At 40.7% G+C, this 20,734-nt stretch overlaps 1 protein-coding gene across 1 annotated transcript in view; it reads left to right on the plus strand.

Moving 5' to 3' along the window:
- IL12RB1 (interleukin 12 receptor subunit beta 1) overlaps positions 1–20,734 on the plus strand; it is a 163,516-nt gene that overhangs the window by 8,211 nt on the left and 134,571 nt on the right. Inside the window, exons 3-4 of the mRNA XM_089670055.1 lie at positions 15,042–15,211; positions 16,868–17,004. Coding sequence (XP_089526181.1) covers positions 15,042–15,211; positions 16,868–17,004 — 307 coding nt within the window. The remainder of the gene's footprint in view (positions 1–15,041; positions 15,212–16,867; positions 17,005–20,734) is intronic.

Below are 20,734 nucleotides of genomic sequence, written 5' to 3' on the forward strand. Positions count from 1 at the left end.
TACCAACTATGTAACTATGTCCAAGGTCCCTGTGTAAGATAGGATGTTGAGTCACAGGGAGTAGGGATGAGCTTAAGGTTCAATGCGATCACAAGTTCACATGGAGCCCCCTGGTAAAATACCTTGCCCCCATATTGATGAGGACAAGGGCCTCTTGCCCACAACCCTGCTTGGTGGTTGTAATGGTCTGCAGGCAGGGGGCTTATCAGAATCTGGATGACCCCTTTAACAATAAGGGGGCAGCTAGATACAACCCCCCAATGTGATTGAGTATGGGGTATATAGTACCGCTACTCATTCACAGAAAAAAGTTGTAACCTAGAAATAAAGAAACCAACATGTTTGACAAGTCCTTTTTTAAAAGAGTAAAAATCCCACAAAATGTCCCTTGTTGTAAATCCATTAACAATCACGTAATCACAGGCAGGATTAAGGTACCCCCAGGCATGTTATTTAAAGGAATTGGGCATTTTTAATATCCCACTTGAAGTATTTAAAAAAAAAACACTGTTCCTGGTCAAAAGGAAATCATCACTAACAGGGAGCAGTGAATTCACTACTGTAGGTGACATACAATGATCTGTAGTTACTGGGTGACACCAGATCATGGCAGCCACTAGAGATACTGGGACCACTGGAGACACCAGAGTCCCTAGAGTAACACATTTAACATTGCCAGTACTTAAGTGACAGTCTATGGGAGTCTTGTAATTCTTTTTTTTAAAGTCAGTTTTCAAGCTGCATGTCAAAAAGGGCATGGGTAGCTTGAAGGACGTGTACATGCAAACATTAAAAAACAATTCCTTTAAATAACATTTTTTGGGGATGCCTTAAACCTGCATGTGAAGTGGTGTACCTGTAGGATACACTCCAGCAAAAGTCACCTTTATCAAAAAAAGATTGTTTCTAAATGACAGTTCCTTCCCTGCTGGTGATGTATGAATGAATACAAGGTTTCCTCTGATTGACTAAATTGGAGAGATGGGAGAATTACATTACGTCATGATCGAAATTGATTGTGCTTGTGCCCAATTTATGTACCTGTCATATACAGGTACTGTATATAAATCTTTTGGTGCCTGCACCAAGGTCAAAGTATCCATACCGGACACTTTACTCCCAGTGCACTCCCTCTGTTACCGATTACTGCACCTGCCACACTGACGCACGACTGAAGAGTATTGTTCTAGGGCTGGATGAAGCCTGATTGGGAACTCAGCGTCACGCTTACCCCTAACACAGGTGGTCAGACCCTATAGCTGGCTTCTGTGTTCTTCACCTATAGCAGCCCCCTTTCCCTTAAGGCAAGCAGACCTGCTGGTACTCGGTTGCTCCCAGGACTTATACACAATGCTATCTCATTGGCTACCACACACGGGCAGACGCAAGCTGAGCACTGCAAACAGGTACTTGGGGTTGACAGACAGGCAGAGTGGTTCAATAAGAGCCTAGGTACAAGGCTGACAGAGTTCAGAATAGTCAGGGTCAAATCCATAGTCAAAAGGCAGACAGAGGTCAGAGAGTAGTCGATATCCAATTTGAGGTAATTAAGGAGGGAATCAAAATTAGCAGACAGGGCAGACAACAGGGAGCTTGGAGGATGTGTTAAAACTTATATCACAGGCATGAGACTGCAGGCTTGCTGGCTTAAATCAGGATTGGTCTCCAGCCAGAGACTGGCCACATCAATGACTTTGCAGGTGGACAGACAGACAGGGAGAATGTATCACAACCAAAACCAGGATGCTTAAATGAGACTAGCAGGGGCACTGTGCATTCCTGACCCTGAGAGACTAGATCCTCTTTACTTTTGATTGACAGCACACAGCAGTGGGTGGATCAATAGCTGATTTTCAGTCAAATAGCAACTTTCAAATCTGCCGACTGCCATGTGTTATCACTCAAAAAATAAAACAGATCTTTTGGGGAACTAGTCTCTCAGTGGCATTTCATTTTCCAAATATGGGCATTGCCATATTGGGTAATGCCATTGCCGGTATCCCCAGGTCCTTTTGTTTAAAGTAGAACTTAGGCTGGGATTTAAAAATTGGGGAACAGGCAAGATCTTTAATGCAAAAGAGACATGCTTTGTCCCTTCTGCATTAAAACGTCTTACCTGCCTATCTCCTGGCCGACAGCTAAATGGGGCCAACGATACAGTACAGTGCAGGAGGCTGTTTTTTTAAAATTATTATTTATTACAGGTACTTATATAGCACTGTCAATTTACACAGCGCTTTACACATAAATATATATATATATATATATATATATATACACACACACACTACATATACACATACACACACACACATATATTATAAATTCACTTTAGTTACATTGAATACAGCTTCCCAGCACATTCATGTCCCACTCTGAGTATTAGTGTACCTCTGGATACTGGCTTAGAGCTGGTCTTAATTACCATCAGTTTCTTAACCACCTCCCGCCTGCCACATAGTAATATGACGGACGCAAGGTGGTTCTCTCATTCTGGGAGGACGTCATATGATGTCCTCCCATTCTCACTGCACATGCACGGCTCAGGGAGCGTGCAGCTCGGCGATCGGCGGTGCACTGTGTCCCTCGGACACAGCGGATCGCCGATCACGGAAAGAGCCGAAGATGTCAGCTCGGTCATGTGCTCAGCTGTGTCCAATCACAGCTGATCACATGTAAACAGGGAAATGCCGATATCTGCATTTCTCTCCTCTCGAGCTGTCACGCTGACAGCTCGAGAGGAGAGGAGAGCCGGCAATCGGCATTCCTTGGAGGGGACATGTACACTGATCATCAGGGCTCTGATGATCAGTGTGCCCTGATGATCAGTGTAGCCCCAGCAGCGCCACCTGTCAGTGTCCATCAGTGCCAGCTGTCAGTGCTCATCAATGCCACGTGCCAGTGCCCATCAGTGCCACATCAATGCCACATATCAGTGCCTACCAGTGCACATCAATACCACATATCAGTGCCTATCTGAGCTGCCTTTCAGTGTCACCAATCAGTGCCAGTCAGTGCCACTTATCAATGCCTATCAGTGCCACCTATCAGTGCTGCCTATCAGTGCCATATATCAGTGCCATGTATCAGTGCTGCCTTTCAGTGCCCATCAGTGATGCCTGTCAATGCCCATCAGTGCCACCTACCAGTGCCTCCTCATCAGTGCCCATCAGTGCCACCTATCAGTGTCCATCAGTGCAGCCTATCAGTGCCCATCACTGCAGCCTCATTAGCGCATATCAGTGAAGGAGAAAAATCACTTATTTACAAAATGTTATAACAAAAACTAGGAAACTTATTTTTTTAAAAAAATGTTCTGTGGTTTTTGGTTTGTTTAAGAAAAAATAAAAAACCCAGAGGTGATTAAATACCACCAAAATAAAGCTCTGTCACAAAAAATGATAAAAATTTCATATGGGTACAGTGTCGCATGACCGCGCAATTGTCATTCAAAGTGTGACAGCGCTGAAAGCTGGAAATTGGCCTGGGCAGGAAGGAGGTATAAGTGCCCTGTAGGCTAGTGGTTAATCAATGAACTGGCAGGAATTCTTCAACAAACTGTTATTATTATTATACAGGATTTATATAGTACCAACAGTTTGCTCAGCGCTTTACAATATAATGGGAGACAATACAGCAACATCACAGTTCAGTACAAGAGGGAAAGGAGGGCCCTGCTCCTTGGAGCTTACAATCTAGGAGTGTTGCTGCCATAGTGACAGGCTCTAAAAGTGGCAGTAGTAAGAACTATCTGAATTTGCCACAAATTTGCAAATCAGTGCAAATGCTTGCCTGAATTAGTGTCTGGCAGATCTTAAAGAACTGCACTCTCTCAACATTGACTATTTTTAATCCTTATACTGTTAGTATTAGTAATTAGATAGGAAAGTATATCATATTTACCTGTTTTAACCTTTTTTTCTACATTAATTCAGATATATCCTGGTTTCCAAGCCTAGGCAAATTATGTCATACATCCCAGGAGTTTTCAGGAGAGGAGGAGGGGGTTTCTCAGCTAAGCACACCCTCTTGCCTGTATGCCTCAGCTAAGGGCAGATGGAGTCCAAGAAATAAATACTACAGGAACCATCTGCCCTTACTCAAGATGGCCAGGGCCAGAAATGCTGGGGGGTGTTTTTCAAAGTGATTTCTCAGCAAAATAAAGCATGGAGACATGGATGGATTGGTACGTTTGAATAGTTAAAATGGATTAAATAGTGTTTTTTGGTTTGTGGTGTTCAGATGCTGCAATGTAGTTCTACTTTAGGGCAACTAATCCAGAAACATGTCATTAGGTCTAGTTCGAATTCCCTTGGTAGTATGTCTGCAATTGAAAAAAAAAACAAAAAACTTTCCTCCTTACAAATTTTGAATCTGCTTCAAGATAGTCCTTCTCTTTTATACTCACACTCCAGAAAACCAGAATATCAACAATATAGCAATAGTAGATTAATGGTTTGGCGGTGCAGATGGAGAATTGTGGCCATCTAATCTGAATATAAAAGTATTTCATGCTGTGGCACAACCTGCGATCCCATTATTGTTGCTATTTGCTCCAGTGAGCCATGAAAGGCAGGGCCGCTATCATACACATTTAAGGGGCCCGGGCATCCTGAGGGCCCTGGAGACAGGACCACCTCTGGCCCCAGGCTTGTCACTCACTGTTGCCTCTTGTAAATGCAGGAGTCTGGTTCCTGTGTCTACAAATGACAACATTGCTTTCCTGGCGGCGCACTCTGAACCCTACCTGCTTACCGCCATAACAGCAGAGGAGAGGGCAGGCAGTGGCATCGGTGGGGGTGCTGAGGAGGCGGTACCTCAATCCAGGAGGTGGCGGCATGGCCAAAATTTCTTCTGATTGGCGTTGCCATGTCCTAGTGTAGCTTTGGCAGGGAGGAGCAGAAGAGGTGGAGTGATCTGACATCACCCTCCTCCTGCTCAAGTCCCACCCACCAAGAGGCAGCCCATGACAGCAAGCTGAACACTCTGCAGGCACCCTCCTCTCTAGTCTGATTCTACGTGGTGAGAAATTGAGAATGATGAATACAGTAAAGAAGGGGGAGGGGCCTTCTACTTAGTAGATCTCTCCCACTTCTTTCCCATATTTCCAGGGATGTTGGCACCTCTTGTACTGTATCCCCCCCTCCTCTCTTGATGAATACAGCAATACTTCTGTTCTGGTATCAGAAATAAAATGCCAGCTTTCCACACAATAGAAGACGAGATACAGCCTTATTTATAGTAGTGTATGGGGCTCTGCTGGTTTTCCTAGAAAATGTTCCACATACACACATAAGGAAACAATTGCAAGCTATGTTCCTGCTGAGTTTTCCCTCACTTCCTGTCTCAGTGTCACCAGGACAGGAAGTGGGGGAATCTCCCTGTGGGGCCATTGCCAGCAACTGTTTCCTTATATATTAAACATAATATGGACATTATAAGGCAACAAATGCAAGCTATGTCCCCACAGGGAGATTCTCCAACTTCCTGTCCTGAGGACACCAAGACAGGAAGTAGGAAAAATCTCCTGCAATGATATAACCCTGTTAGATTTTCTAGTTATGTAAAAAAATAAAGCATATATAACGCCAGAGCTTTTTTTTTACGTTTTGGCTAAATTATGGAAGAGTTAGACCCCCCATTGTTTTTTTCCCCCATTTGTGTCCCATTGTGAGGTCCCATAGACAAAACAGGAAGTGAGAGGGAAATTGCCTTCAGAGGCAGTTGTCACCAGAACCGATGCCCCCATTGGAAGGTTTCCTGGCTTTTCCTGTTTTGGTGACAACCCAACATTTTGGATTTTCCATATAGGTTCACTGGGACAAGGAGCTATTTGTCCTAGTAACCGAAAGGAAAAAAATGGAGTTGTTACCAGAAGGGGGAGGGGGGTTCTAACCCTTGACTGCTCCATTCAAAACTAAAATAAAAATGTGGAGTTAGTTTCACTTTAAAATTATGGGTTTCTGAATATCTATAGTATAATCATGGGATATGATGCTGTGTTCATACACTGCTGATTGTGTCTGTTCATTATATATGTGCAGAATTATCCTCCTGCAAGAGGAGGACATGGAATGGAGGAGATGGGACTGGAGGAGGAAGAGGAGGACATGGGATGGAGGAGATGGGACTGGAGGAGGAAGAGGAGGACATGGGATGGAGGAGATGGGACTGGAGGAGGAAGAGGAGGACATGGGATGGAGGAGATGGGACTAGAAGAGGATATGGGATGGAGTGGATGGGACTGGAGGAGGAAGAGGAGGACATGGGATGGAGGAGATGAGACTGGAGGAGGAAGAGGAGGACATGGGATGGAGGAGATGGAACTAGAGGAGGACATGGGATGGAGGAAATGGAACTAGAAGAGGAAGAGGAGGACATGGGATGGAGGAGATGGAACTAGAAGAGGATATAGGATAGATTGGATGGGACTGGAGGAGGAAGAGGAGGACATGGGATGGAGGAAATGGGACTGGAGGAGGAAGAGGAGGACATGGGATGGAGGAGATGGGACTAGAAGAGGATATGGGATGAAGTAGATGGGACTGGAGGAGGAAGAGGAGGACATGGGATGGAGGAGATGGGACTGGAGGAGGAAGAGGAGGACATGGGATGGAGGAGATGGAACTAGAGGAGGAAGAGGAGGACATGGGATGGAGGAGATGGAACTAGAAGAGGATATAGGATAGATTGGATGGGACTGGAGGAGGAAGAGAAGGACATGGGATGGAGTAAATGGGACTGGAGGAGGAAGAGGAGGACATGGGATGGAGGAGATGGGACTGGAAGAGGTAGAGGAGGACATGGGATGGAGAAGGATAAGGACATGGGATGGGGAGGATGGAACTGGAGGAGGAGGACATGAGCTGGGACTGGTGGTGGGATGGCCAGTGGGTTGGCCTTGGAGCATGTCGGTGGTCAGGCATGGGGGGGGGTTTGGGCAAGCCTAAAGCTGTGTAAGGGGCCCCAAGATTTCTAATGGCCTGATGGCTGCTCTGATGAAACATGTCCGCTATATTTTCACTTTCATGCTACAACCTATAGATAAGATATAGCTAGATTGCCTCTGAAGTTTGGTGATGATAAACATAAAGAAACAATAGTCAAAGCAGCCACAAATGATGGAAGGTTGATTAAGCTAAACAGTTAAAATGATGCTGCTGACTGAATATGCAGGCTAGTATGAGAGGAAGTGGTTATATGATTAAGGTTTCATTTTTCCATTCTCATAGTCCTGGTGGTTTTTACCTTTTTTTCTGAGAATAACCCCATACACATCTGCAGTCAGAACAAACTGACACTAACCTGGAATATGTATTATCAAAAACATTTTAGGTTTAGAATGCTGAACATTCTCTCTTTGTAGATTAAATTACAAAGAAAAACCGTCAAAGGATATGCAGAGTGATTTTAACTCTACTGTGTTTAAACATTTATAAATACACTGTATATAAATATTTGTAGCCACTTGCAATGTTGAGGCTAGATTAGATCTTGTATATAGAAATATATATATATAAAGTGCAGCGCTATCTCTAAATATACTAAATACATATAAATATAAAGTGCAAACTGACTATTAAAGTGCTCCAAATATTGACACAAGGTACTAAATTATTGTGCAAATAGTACCTTGTGGCAATATTTGGAGCACTTTAATAGTCAGTTTGCACTTTATATTTATATGTATTTAGTATATTTAGAGATAGCGCTGCACTTTATATATATATTTATTTACTTTGATTGGTAAGGAGTTTTGTGTCAGCAGCTTGGTGAATAGGGCCCCATTCCTAGTGCAGGAAGTTCTTGCATTTAGATTCTTGTATATAGAAATTCACCAATAATTATTAAATTATAACCAAGAAAGGGTTTGACTTACTAAAGGCAAGTAGACTGTGCACTTTGCAAGTGCATTTGCGTTCATTTCCCCCAGAGCTTAGTAAATGTCATAAAGCTCTGCTGACTTCCATCATCCAGTTACATGCATTTATTTTTCCTTGCAACTGATTGAGTGTTCTTTATGAAGTGAAGTTTCACAGCATTCACTAAGCTCTGGGGAAAATGAGTGCAACTTGCAATGTACACAGTCTATTTGCCTTTAGTAAATTAACCCCACAATCTCTGCTCAACTGTCTGCACAAGAAATGCAAGTTACAACTGTAGCCTACCTAGAAATCTCATTAAACAATACAATAAGGAAATAGATCCTGCTCAACCAAAAAATAATGTTATAAAAACCTCCATAAATCATAAGTTTCATGGATGTGTTTCAAACTCTATATTAATCTTTAACCATTTACAGACCACCCTATAGCAAATATACTGCTACAGGGCAGCCACGCTGTGCAAAATCACATATAAATATGTGATTTTACAGTTCCAGGTAGGGGGTGCGTGCGTGCATGATGCCCTACCAGCACTGTCATTGGTTCCCAGACATGTCAATCACCGGGTCCCGGCCAGCGATTCATGGCTGGGACTTGGTGATAGGCGGAGAAGCTGACGGGAAACATCTGTGTGTAAACTACACAGGTCTCTCTCCTATCAGCAGGGACATGCTGCTTTCTATCTCTCTGCAAAGCAGTGCACCTGCACGCCATCTTGATCATTTGAGCTGTTCACAGGTTGCTTCGATGTAAGTTTGCTACATTAAAGTATTGCTGTTTTGATCACACATTCACCTGGTGCCCTCTTTGTTTTGTACATGAGGGATTCGACATATCCTTGGTGAGGTGCTGCCGGAATTGTTTGTGTTCCACTCCATAGTGATCCAACTGTCCCACTCTTTGATGCGGATCTTGTTATGGACTAAAATATATTTTATACTGTTTATATTTTATTTTTAATTTTTATTTACACTACTCTGTTTTCATTGCAGTCTATGAGCTCTGAATTGGCTGGCTTGTTAATATTTCAAGTACCTATTTTACTCACTATCTTATCGCCGCCATTACTAGTATGAAATAAATAAACAAACAAATAAATAAATAAAATTTCCAGTATACAGTATAAACCGCCATTTGTAGACGCTATAACTTTTAAACCAATTGACAATTTCACTAATGAACAATTTCACCCCCTTCCTGCCCTTGCCAATTTTCAGCTTTCAGCGCTGTCGCACTGTGAATGACAATTGCACAGTCATGCAACACTGTACCCATATGACATTTTTAGCATTTTTTTAGATCGAGCTTTCTTTTGGTGGCATTTAATCACCACTGGGTTTTTTATTTTTTTGCTAAACAAATGAAAAAAGACCTACATTTTTTAAAATGTTATCAAATTTTGCAAATAAGCAAATCATTTTTCTTCTTTACTGATGTGCTCCGGAGAGGCTTGACTGATGAGCACTGATAGGATGAACTGACGGGCACTGATGGGGTTGTACTGGTGGACATTGATTATCGGCTCTCCTTTCCTCACGTGCTCTTAAGTATTCTTCTCCTGACACCTCCTAGCCCTAGCCCCACCAAATGTCTACATTTCTCTTCACATCCTTGCAGTCCATTTTTTGCTCCTCAACCATTATGTTACCTACAAATAGCATATTTTTTTTACTTTATCCATCTGTCTTTTCTGATGTTTGGTCCCCGTATCACAAAAGTACATTTTGACAAATGTCTTGTCCTAGTTGCCTGTATTTTTGACAAATACAATCTTGTGATTTACACAACACTGCTAAACATCATACAGTATATATCATATATACTTCATACATGTATATGAAGTTTTATCTCATACAGTATGTGAATTAATACAGAGCTCCATCTAGAGTGCTTGAATGTGATGTTCCAGATAAGCAGTACAGTCAGTCTACCTGCCTTCCTCAGAAAGGATCACAAGGACCACACAAGGACCACATTTTGGTATTTACCTGTTAGTTTTACAATATGCTGTTCACCTCCTTGGTCAACGGATGAATGTGGTGGCAATGATGATTCATTGCCCAGCAGGCTGGCTGTAGGTCAAGATGTGATATAGGAAACTGCATTGGTATACCATGAGGGATGTGGACTGTTCAAAAGGGCAGATGTGTGGTCATTAACATGGATATACAGAATAACAATTTGGCAGATAAACACTACATATATGTTGCTAAAGTATATTTTAAGCGGTTTACCTGAAATTCCAATTTAACCCTGTGATGACTTCTCTTTTAGAAAGGCAATGTTTTAATTTACAGTGACTTAGTTGCAGACTTTTTGTTTCCTTTTGCACTCTCCTCACTATAAACTGACTAGTTCTCTGATTTATTTTTAACCAAATATTTTTATACTTTTTTTCTTATTTACTGGAAAAGCACACCTTTCCTATCAGTATACTGTATATAGCACATTGTATATATGAATTTCTATATACTCATTGTCCATACATGGATGTCATCTAATAGCGTTCTGAAACATAATATGATAACATAGCATAAATGTACAAAGTGTGTATTTTTTTTTACCAGCTAGCAAATATGTGCCCATTCTGAAAGGGTTAATTTAGGCTCAATGATTTTTGGGTTATGAAGGATTCATAACACACTTGAGCGATTCATAACACACTTACCCTCGGAGAGGCAGGTGAGAATATGTCCAGGTCTCCCACATTAGTACAGATGCTGCCAGTCACAACCACAGTTCCATGCACACCTACAATTCAGGCAATTTATTGCTGAATAACTATAACTGGAGAGGGGTTTGGGGTTGCAAGATACTCCATGTTAATAGCAATAAATGGAAGGACAGACCTCTTACTAGAAAATCCTTACAGGAGCAGTACACACTACATTTGCAAATCTGGTCTAACTCACAATGTCTCAGGAGCTGTCTGTCACCCAGCAGTCACAGGTAGATCAGCAGTGAGGGAAATAAAATATCCTTTTCTAGACAAGGACTTCAGGGCAGTGCCCTCCAGCAAAAAGTACATTAGCAATCTCCTCCATGCCCTCAGTCCAGCTCCTGCTGAAGCCCAGACAGCAATCTCAGTAGCACTCTCTAGGGGCAGCAACCCCAGGAGAACTAAAACCCTCCCTGGAGAGGAAAGAATGTTCTGCTCAGGCTTCCGAGGCATGTATCACCTCCCCAGCCACCTTCTGGACTTCTCATTCTAGGGATTGCCTGCAGCATGATAAATATTTATGCTATTTAAATCTCCCTGCTCTATATTCTGGAAGCTTCTTCCAGAAGCAGGTGAGAGCAAACAAACACCCAGCTCAGGAAACCCTGAACAGACAAAGCCAAAAGATCACTGTTCCACTCACTATAGTGAAACCAAAACTAAATTTAGGCTAGCAGCTACACCCACCCACCCTAAAAAGCTGGTCCTGTCCTCATGGGCCAGGTAACTGTTAAAAGGGCTCTTGCTCCCAAGAGCAGAGTATCCTGGTACAACAGGTAGACAGGGAAGGGGGATACACATTACTATAGTTACAACAGAATTTGAGGCATTCCACATAGAAAAAACTTTGAAATTTGCAAAAATATTTCACATCTGAGCAAATGAGGCTGTCACTGGGCAATCAGCCACCATATGACAGGTACTCTTACAAGCACATTTAATAAACAGCCCATCTGGTAGAGAACTACCACTAGCTGTTGTTCACCTTATCAGCACAAACAACCAAGCAGCATATTCATCACACTGCAACACAGCATTGGAGAATTATCTATGCAGAGATGATCCTCCAGTAAATCAGTGGTGCATAAACATCATACATACTCAACTACCACTTTATTACGTACACCTTGCTAGTGCCAAGAAAATATCCCTCACACCATTACACCACCACCACCACCAACCTGAACTGTTGATACACGGCAGGATGGATCCATGCTTTTATGTTGTTTACGCCAAATTCTGACCCTATCATCTGAATGTCGCAGCTGAAATCGAATGCCCATACTCCTCTGACCTTTGACATCAACAAGGCATTTTCGTCCACACGACTGCCACTCACTGGTTATTTTCTCTTTTTCGGACCATTCTCTGTAAACCCTGGTGGTTGTGCATGAAAATCCCAGTAGATCAGCAGTTTTTGAAATACTTAGACCAGCCCATCTGGCACCAACAATGGTTTGAACTTCAGCAAGGCATCTTCACAGGTCTTGATGCCAAAATGCAATGAGTTGCTGCCATGTGACTTGCTGATTAGCAATTTGTGTTACTAAGCAATTGAACAGGTGTACCTAATAAAGTGTCCAGTGAGTGTAGTCTTAAGGTATATAGTTTAAATTCCATACACTGATTTTCTTAGTCACTGCTGCCACCTAGTGAGGCAAATATAAGTGTGAAGCATAATTCAATAAAAGCAATATACTATTGTTAAATGTAATTGGCTTAACACACTAATGATCATTCTTGCCCTGCAACGAGACAGAGATATATTGTACATCCTGCCTGAGCTACAATTCCTAACGAATTAGCAGTTATGACTAACTTGACAATAAACGCAATAGTCCATGAATGTATTGCAGAGAAAGAGAGGATTGCCCCCATCCTTTTTGATACTGGTTTTGAATACCAAAGTCCAGTGAGCTCAAGTAGTAACTACGCTCAGTCCTAAAAAGACAAATGATGCTAACCCCCCCCCCACACACACACACACACACACACACAAAAATACAATAAATTGCTGCTTCTTGTGCAAGTCCAGCAAGCTGTGAACAAGGGAGAAAAACCCCTCTGCATATCCAGCAGAAAACAGAAAGGTTGCCCCTACCTTGGAAAATTGGTCAGCCTTTAATTCCACCTTATGATGGTCAGGAAACTGGAAAATCAGTTCATTAGACATAACAGCAGATGAGGGAAGAACATAAAAAAACATACTTCAGCTCATCTGTAGTAATCAGGGTCAGGTACCTGGACCATCCTTCCATCTGGACCTTAGATATTAATGGACCACTCCTGGTCCCTGTGCCCAGCCTTCTTGTCAACAACCTTGCCCTAGTGAATGAATCACCCCAAACTCAAACTACTGCTAGAACTGATTAAGGATGGAGAGGGATAGTAAACTGATTTAGTAGGTGGGGGTAATATAGGAGGCAGAGCAGATCAAGATCAAAAGATGTTTTACTGACATGCAGGAGTGGATGGAGAGCAGAGGCTAAGAGGCTAATATCAAAGTGGCAGTAAACACGACCAGCTCATTTAAACCTTTGGAGAATATATTTTATGTTCTCAGACTATGTGAGCAGTTTAGGCATAATCCCCAACACTGACTTGTCAATTAAGCAACAGGTATCAGTGGCCATCAGGTTCTTCTTCCACTATCCCAGGAATATTTGAAGAGTAAAACATCTGATTGCAACACAGGATATGTCAAAATTAATCCATGCTTTTGTAACATCAAGACTGTATTACTGCAATGCTAAAGAAATATTATAAATATTATTATGGAATGAAGAAAGGCATATGGAAGACTACTGTGATCATGGATAGGGGATACAGAAGGTGGAGTGTGAGTTTTTAAGCATCATAAGAAATGGATCACAGCATGGTAAAGGGTTCAGTGTGGAAAAAGTTTGTGACTAGAGAACTGTAGATCGATACATGCAATATAATAAATAAACATTGCTTTGGTTATGCAGGACAAAGCTGGCCTTCACTTTTACTTTATGCTGGCCTTCTCTGCTCCAACGATTTCATTTTCATTCACTCCACTGTGACTGAGTTTTCCTGGGGAAGTGCTATATGTACCACTGATATTCTGCGATTGGTCCTGTAGGCACCCAGCATTGTGGCATGAGAGTGGGGTGAGAATCCTCAGCACTGTATGGGTTCCATCTAGGTGTCCTATATGGTAAAGACCCTTTTAATGCCTTATATGTGTTGCAAATTGGTGATAGAGACCCTGCGGTTATAGGAGCAAAAATAATTTTTACTAAACTTCAGTTTTAACCTCTAAGCAAGCATCCTAAAGAATTATTTTCTTTGTAGAGTGCAACTGTAGGCTACCTAGAGATACGCAGATGTATAATTAGCAGAGACATATCTGCTCACACTCAAACACATTGCTCTAGTTGTATGACCTGTCATAATCACCAGATAATGGACTATGTGGTACTTTCAGCTATATTTTTCATCCTTACACCTAAGGCTCCATGTATACTGCAGCTGATAAACTCATGTTTAGGAGCTTTTCTGCATTTTTTTTCAGCAGCCCCTGAACTCACCCTAATGTTTTCCTATGTGTCCATGTACACTATGTTGTTTACAGTCGTTTATAGGCAGTTGAGTTTACAGTAGTTTTTTTGATTGCACCAAACTTGCGTTCAGGAGTAGATTTTATCAGCGTTTCAAACGCCAAACGCTTGTAAACGCTTGTAAACATGGCTAACCGTGTTTAGAAGCGTTGGCGTTTGGAAAATTTTTTTAACTCTTCCATTTCCAGATGCTGTCCAGAGCCTGTTTTCATCATGAAAAATGCATGCAAAGCATTTTCCCGGTACTCAAATGGACCCGGTACATCATACTTTGAGGTTTCACATGAAAGAAAATATGTCAGACACTGCAGCAATAATTTCTGCACAGAAATGAGCTGGAACACATCCAAACACCACATAAAAAAAAAACCCAGCTAATCTCAACAAATACTGCTCTCTCTGCTTCTGCACTCTCTATTTCTCTCAAAATGTCTGAAATAGTAATTTTTTACTGTTTTTCAGTGCATTCTGGGCATTTTGGAAGGTATCCTGAGGTTATCTTAGAAAAAACGCTTCTAAACGCAAACGCGCATAAACATGCATAAGCGCGGTATGCAAACTCAGCTAAACAGACATTTTTTAACCTACGTTTCCAGCAGTCAGTTTCTATCATTCAGAAGTGTTTTCCAAACATCCCGTGTACATGAAGCCTAATGAGCAGATATGAACAATAATAAGATATGTTGATAACACGTGTAACAGAAAACAGATTTTTTTTTTTACTTTATAGCAGCTTGCTTGCTCTCATGGGGTTCAAAAAAAGGAAACCAAGTTGAATTCTTTAAGTTAAAGCTGAATGATGCATTTTATTATTTATTTATTTTTAATAACTGACCATTTTTCTTTATTCAGCACTTTGGAAGAAGATGCAGGTAACAGTTTTGATGCAGGACACCAAACATATTATGTTACTGATAGCAGTGAAATGCATTTCAAGAAACAAATTTATGTCTGGGTGGAGGCAAATGAAGAAGATAAAATCTACAGCTCTGCAAATATCACTATACTTTTGGACAAAGAAGGTAATCAAGGAACAGGACATGTCACTCTGTAAGCATATGATACAAATGGATTTACACCAGCTCTGTGATAGGCCAGTGTCTAAGCTCTGATTGAATGCTGGGCTGTATATGATATAAATATATTAATGTCATTATACCTTAGTATTATTTTATTTAAGCAGTAAAGAACTACTATAAACATGTCACATGCAGCTTTCAATTGAATAAACGGGGTATATTCACTGATTGCCCATGCATAGCCAAAGTGGAAGTGCAAAGAAACTCTTCTCTCTAATACATACAAATTTGTCTAGTAAGGGCTGAATCTTGGTTTGGTCATTTTTGATGCTATGCAACACCATTACTTTTGTGCTACAGTTTTTTCAAATGGAACAAGATACTTTTATAGACAAAAATGTGAAAAAGGCATAACAGATCATTGATGTATGGTTAAATCTACATGTAGCTGCTGATGTGTCAAATCCTCTGTTCCTGAGTCCACAATTCTGTGAACAGTTTTGCAGTCTCTGATACACATGGCTGGGCTGAGGATACAGTTGCAAACATCACAAACAGGGGAGGACTGTCCATTTGGAAACTCGGGCACTGCCTGAGGGCCCGGGGTCAGTAGGGGGCCCCATGAGATGCCCCTGCTACCTTTTTCATAGGCTTTTTTGAGTTTGGGCAAGGACACAGGGGCCCCATGATCCGCTATTGCCCAGGGGCCGCATGAGTTGTCAGTCCGCCCCTGATCACAAACATTTATTGAGTAGCGGCAAAGTGTATTGCAGCCTGATGGAGGTAAGAAAAAAAACAGTGGTGAATTAGCAAGAAAAAAAAAACTTATACTGGATTGGTACATAATTAACTGATTACCAAGAAGATTTACCCCCCTTCCTGACCAGGCCTTTTTTTTGCAATATGGCTCTGCGTTACTTTAACAGATAATTGCGCATTCATGCAATGATGCATCCAAATGATATTTATGTCCTTTTTTTCCCACAAATAGAGCTTTCTTTTGGTGGGTATTTGATCACCTCTGCGGTTTTTATTTTTTGCGCTATAAACAAAAAAAGATCGACAATTTTGAAAGAAAAAAATATATTTTTGACTTTTTGCTATAAAACATATCCAATAAAAAAATTAAGAAAAATAAAATTTCTTCATAAATTCAGGCCAAAATGTATTCTGTCTTTGCTAAAAAAAATCCCAGAAAGTGTATATTAATTGGATTATATGAAAGTTATAGCATCTAAAAATGGCAGTATATATACTGGATTTTTTTCTTTTTTATATATACTAGTAATGGCAGCGACCAGTGACTTATAGTGGAACTGCGGCGGGCATTCTGACTGTTGTTTATACACATATCTCCCTTCTTTCTTTTTCTCTCTCTCTCTCTCTCTTTCTCTCTCTCTCTCCATCTCTCCCTCTCTCCCCTTCTCCCCCTCTCCCCTTCTCTCCCCTCTCCTCTTCAAAGCTCACAATTTTCATGCAATACTTATATTAGCATTGTAGATAGAGTTCATGTTTCTTCACCTTATTCCCTGTATGTTTAGTGAATTAAGGGTAGGAATTGGAGTAATATTATTTTTTAATATAAAAGGCATGATGAATACATTTGCAAAAAATAAAACCAAAATAATAAAGTGTAAAATGTTTCCCTCTCTATATTAGTGAAGCTGGACCCACCAGACTTGAAAAATGTATCAATGGAAAAACATGGAAAATCTGTGACTGTTCACTGGACAAGAATTGATCGGTTTTCAGAGTCTATGGAAATCATTAGTGAAATACAACACAAAAATGCTACGGTAAGATCCCGGGTGTTCTATTCTAATCACATTGTCTAGTGGCCTGGCAATTACATACTGTTGTACTAGTTTGTTTCTGTATTACAAAGTGATGGGCAGTTTTTAGGTTTATTATATGTTCTCATACAGAAGTCATGGCTCATTTTTTTATGTAATACAACCCTTCTCCAAGTCTAAAGTTGCAAGGACAGAAAATCAAATAAAAAATCAATTCGGTAGACTGATCATTAAATTTTCATATGGTTAATGTGCTTACTGTAACAGTCAATTACCATTTCAAGATCAAATATGAACGAACAAACATGTTTGCAACTTTTTTTGTTAAACAAACAATTTTCTAATAGTTTATAGGCCAATTGTTCAAATAAAAAACAAAAGTGCATGAGCAGTAGGGGTGGTAGTGTAAATCAATCAGAAAAACACAATGCTTAATGTTGAAAATGATCATAAACAATGGGCCATCAGATGTTAGATATACAGAATGTTTACATTTTTTTTTCTTCTCATCTATGGCCAGCTTTAGTCCAACTGTTTAGGAAGTTTATCACAGCAAAGATCTACTTACATGACTGTCTCAAAACATAAGCCATAAGAATTCCTGTTGCACTATGCAGCATATACTGTATCTCTATTTCGCATTAAATGCCCTAAATATATATTTTGCAAACATCCTTTCAGTTCTACAAACACACCATACACAGTAAAAGAGGCATTTGCTTTCCTAGACATTTGAATGTCTCCTGGAGACAAATTGATTAAAGCTGGCCGTATACGGTATTTTTTTTTTTTCTTGTTCAGCTAGATTATTTTATCCACACAAATGGAATTGGTGGAATTCTCCCTGCTGGGACATTGTATTCTGACAGCTGTACCCACTTGTCAGAATACACAGGTCACTGGCTGTAGCTGCTGATTGACAGACAATCTTTAAAGTGCCGTTCGACAGAAGTTGAATAAATGATCGAATTCTGTTAGCTGGAGAGGCCACACACTAATCAAAATTTGGATGGCCCCTGCTTGACTGGCTGAATTTCGATCAGTGTATGGCCAGCTTTAAGAGCTTAGCCACATAGATTTTAATTTTGTTATTTTATGTTTGTTACCCAAAGGAATACAATGACTAATGCACTTGTCTGATTTCTCTCTAAAACACTCCCACTTGCTATGTGTGTTCTTTGTTGCAAAAATGTTGTCCCATTGAGTGTTTTTCAGTAGGGATTGCAGCTTATTAAAGTTAGCTTTAATGGAGGCACTCCATTCTAAAATGTGAAAAACTATTCTAATAGTTTTATATAATGCGGCAACATCCACACATGTAGGACACCCAACATTAGAGGTGATTTATTCTTCCAAAGCAAATGTACTTTTGCACACGAAGTAGTATTCCAGTGTTTCTCTTCTCTCTCAGTTTTTCTCTATTACGGAGCTAATGTGACCCCAGCACTGATGGAGAAGGGCAGGGGAGGGTAAAACTAGGATGCTGTGAAGGCAGCTGACATCCTCCTTATCAACTGATGATGCCATTGATTGTCAGGACACTGGCGGCGCGGCTAGAAGGTTGTAATGGTGCACAATGAAAACCTGTGGCTTTGTGTGACTAAAAGGCAGGCTTGTTCTGCAAGTTGTTGTATACAAGTTTTTATGCAATTTGTAGACATTTTACCAAGGCACCCCTGAATAAACCTCAAGGCACCCCAGGGTGCCTGGGCACCCTGGTTGAGAAAGCCTGGGCTAGGATCCCTGAGAAAAGGTAAAAGATTGTAATGACTGGTATGAGTATAAAAGGGCTTGAAATAGGACTTGAGAGGTATGGTAAAAGCTTGACTGATTGGCAAGCATCCCCTCTGTCTGTGCTGATAGGAGGCCTCTGGTTCCTTAGAGTCGTGCCTGATTACATGTTAACAAGGCAGTGGAGTGTCCCTTTTACAAACCTTGCCACAGGGACAGGAAGTATGTTACTCACAGGATATCCAGGTCTAATACAGGAAAAAAAGCACCATAAAAGAAAATATGGTACTCGCCACATTTAACTGGTTAACTGCAAAGTATTAAGTTTAGGGTTTATATAAACTTGAAAGAAACACTAACTGTTATACATTGGCTGCTCTATTGGTGCTGAAAACTACCATTTTGTCAAGCATTTTACTAGTGCTTGACACTCAAGTTGATATTTAGACACATAATTTTTTGTTATGCCCCATGTGTTTTCTATACTAACAATGGTCTAGGTCATCATTTCTCCTGCCTGTCTCCATCATTCGTTAAAAAAAAAGTGGCATACAAACAGGAATTGCATATGAATGTACACTAACCAACCACTTTACTGGATACACCTGTTCAATTGCTTAGTAACACAAATTGCTAATCAGTCAATCACATGGCAGCAACTCAATGCATGTAGGCATGTAGACATGGTGAAGAAGACTTGCAGAAGTTCAAACTGAGCATCAGAAAGGGGAAGAAAGTAAATTTAAGTGACTTTGAACATGTTGGTGCCAGATGGGCTGGACTGAGTATTTCAAAAACTGCTAATCTACTGGAATGTTCACATACAACCATCTCTAGGGTTTACAGAGAATGGTCTGAAAAAAAGAAAATATCCACTGAGCGGCAGTTGTGTGGATGAAAATGTCTTGTTGATGTCAGAGGTCAGAGGAGAATGGGCAGACTGGTTCGAGATGATAGAAAGGCAACAGTAACTTACGTGCTAAAATCTCTTCAAGGAATGTTTCCAACACATTGTTGAAACTATGCCACAAAGATTAAGGCAGTTCTGAAGGTAAAAGGAGGTTCAACCCAGTACTAGCAAGGTGTACATGTAGACGTGGTGAAGACAACTTGCTGAAGTTCAAAGGTATACCCAGGGGCGGACTGACAACTCATGGGGCCCCCGGGCAATAGGGGATCATGGGGCCCCTGTGTCTTTGCCCAAACTCAAAAAAGCCTATGAAAAAGGTACCAGGGGCATCTCAAGGGGCCCCCTACTAACCCCGGGCCCTCGGGCAATGCCCGAGTTTCCAAATGGTCAGTCCGCCCCTAGGTATACCTAATAAAGTGGCCGATGAGTGTATATGAGTGCTGAGAACTTTTCTTTATGTTCTTTGTTTTTATATGCAAAGTATTGCATTGAATGGTATGAATTAATGCACTGGAGAAATTGCAGTAATAAGTAAATTAAAATAAACGTTTTTTCTGAATTTTTAGAATCCATTTTACTTAAGTTCCATATAGTCATAAAATGTGCCTATGCATGTAAAGCTATAGCTATATATACAACTTTGTTCTGCCCAGAAACGTTCATATTTATTTAGAAAACTGTGTCGGGGGTATTATGCTTGTCTTAGAAGCCAAAAAAAGTTTTCTGTAGGACAGCAGAAGAATCACTCTATGCAAAATATGCTTGTTTAACCAAAAAGCTTAAAAAAACTAATTTATCTATTAAGTCTAGCTTCTCCTAAAGCTGGATTTGTTTATTTGTTTTTTGTCTTTTTTTGGGGAGGGGTATTACTGTTATAAAATAAGAAACATCAAACAACAGTAAAACACATACTATCTTTTTGAATTTTTAAGGTGTTTCACCACAACTTTTTGTCTAAAACACACACAACACACTTTTTGTCTAAAACACCTCAACTAACAACAAACTGAACCCAAAACAAAAAAAAAACACTTACTTAAATGTGGTTGACCTTGCTAATTAGGTGACAATAACTTGTTTAACTGCACTCCA

The sequence above is a fragment of the Staurois parvus genome, unplaced genomic scaffold (genome assembly GCF_062004578.1).
Source record: "Staurois parvus isolate SC_StPar_1 unplaced genomic scaffold, SC_StPar_1.0 ptg000086l, whole genome shotgun sequence".
Classification (NCBI taxonomy): Eukaryota; Metazoa; Chordata; class Amphibia; order Anura; family Ranidae; genus Staurois; species Staurois parvus.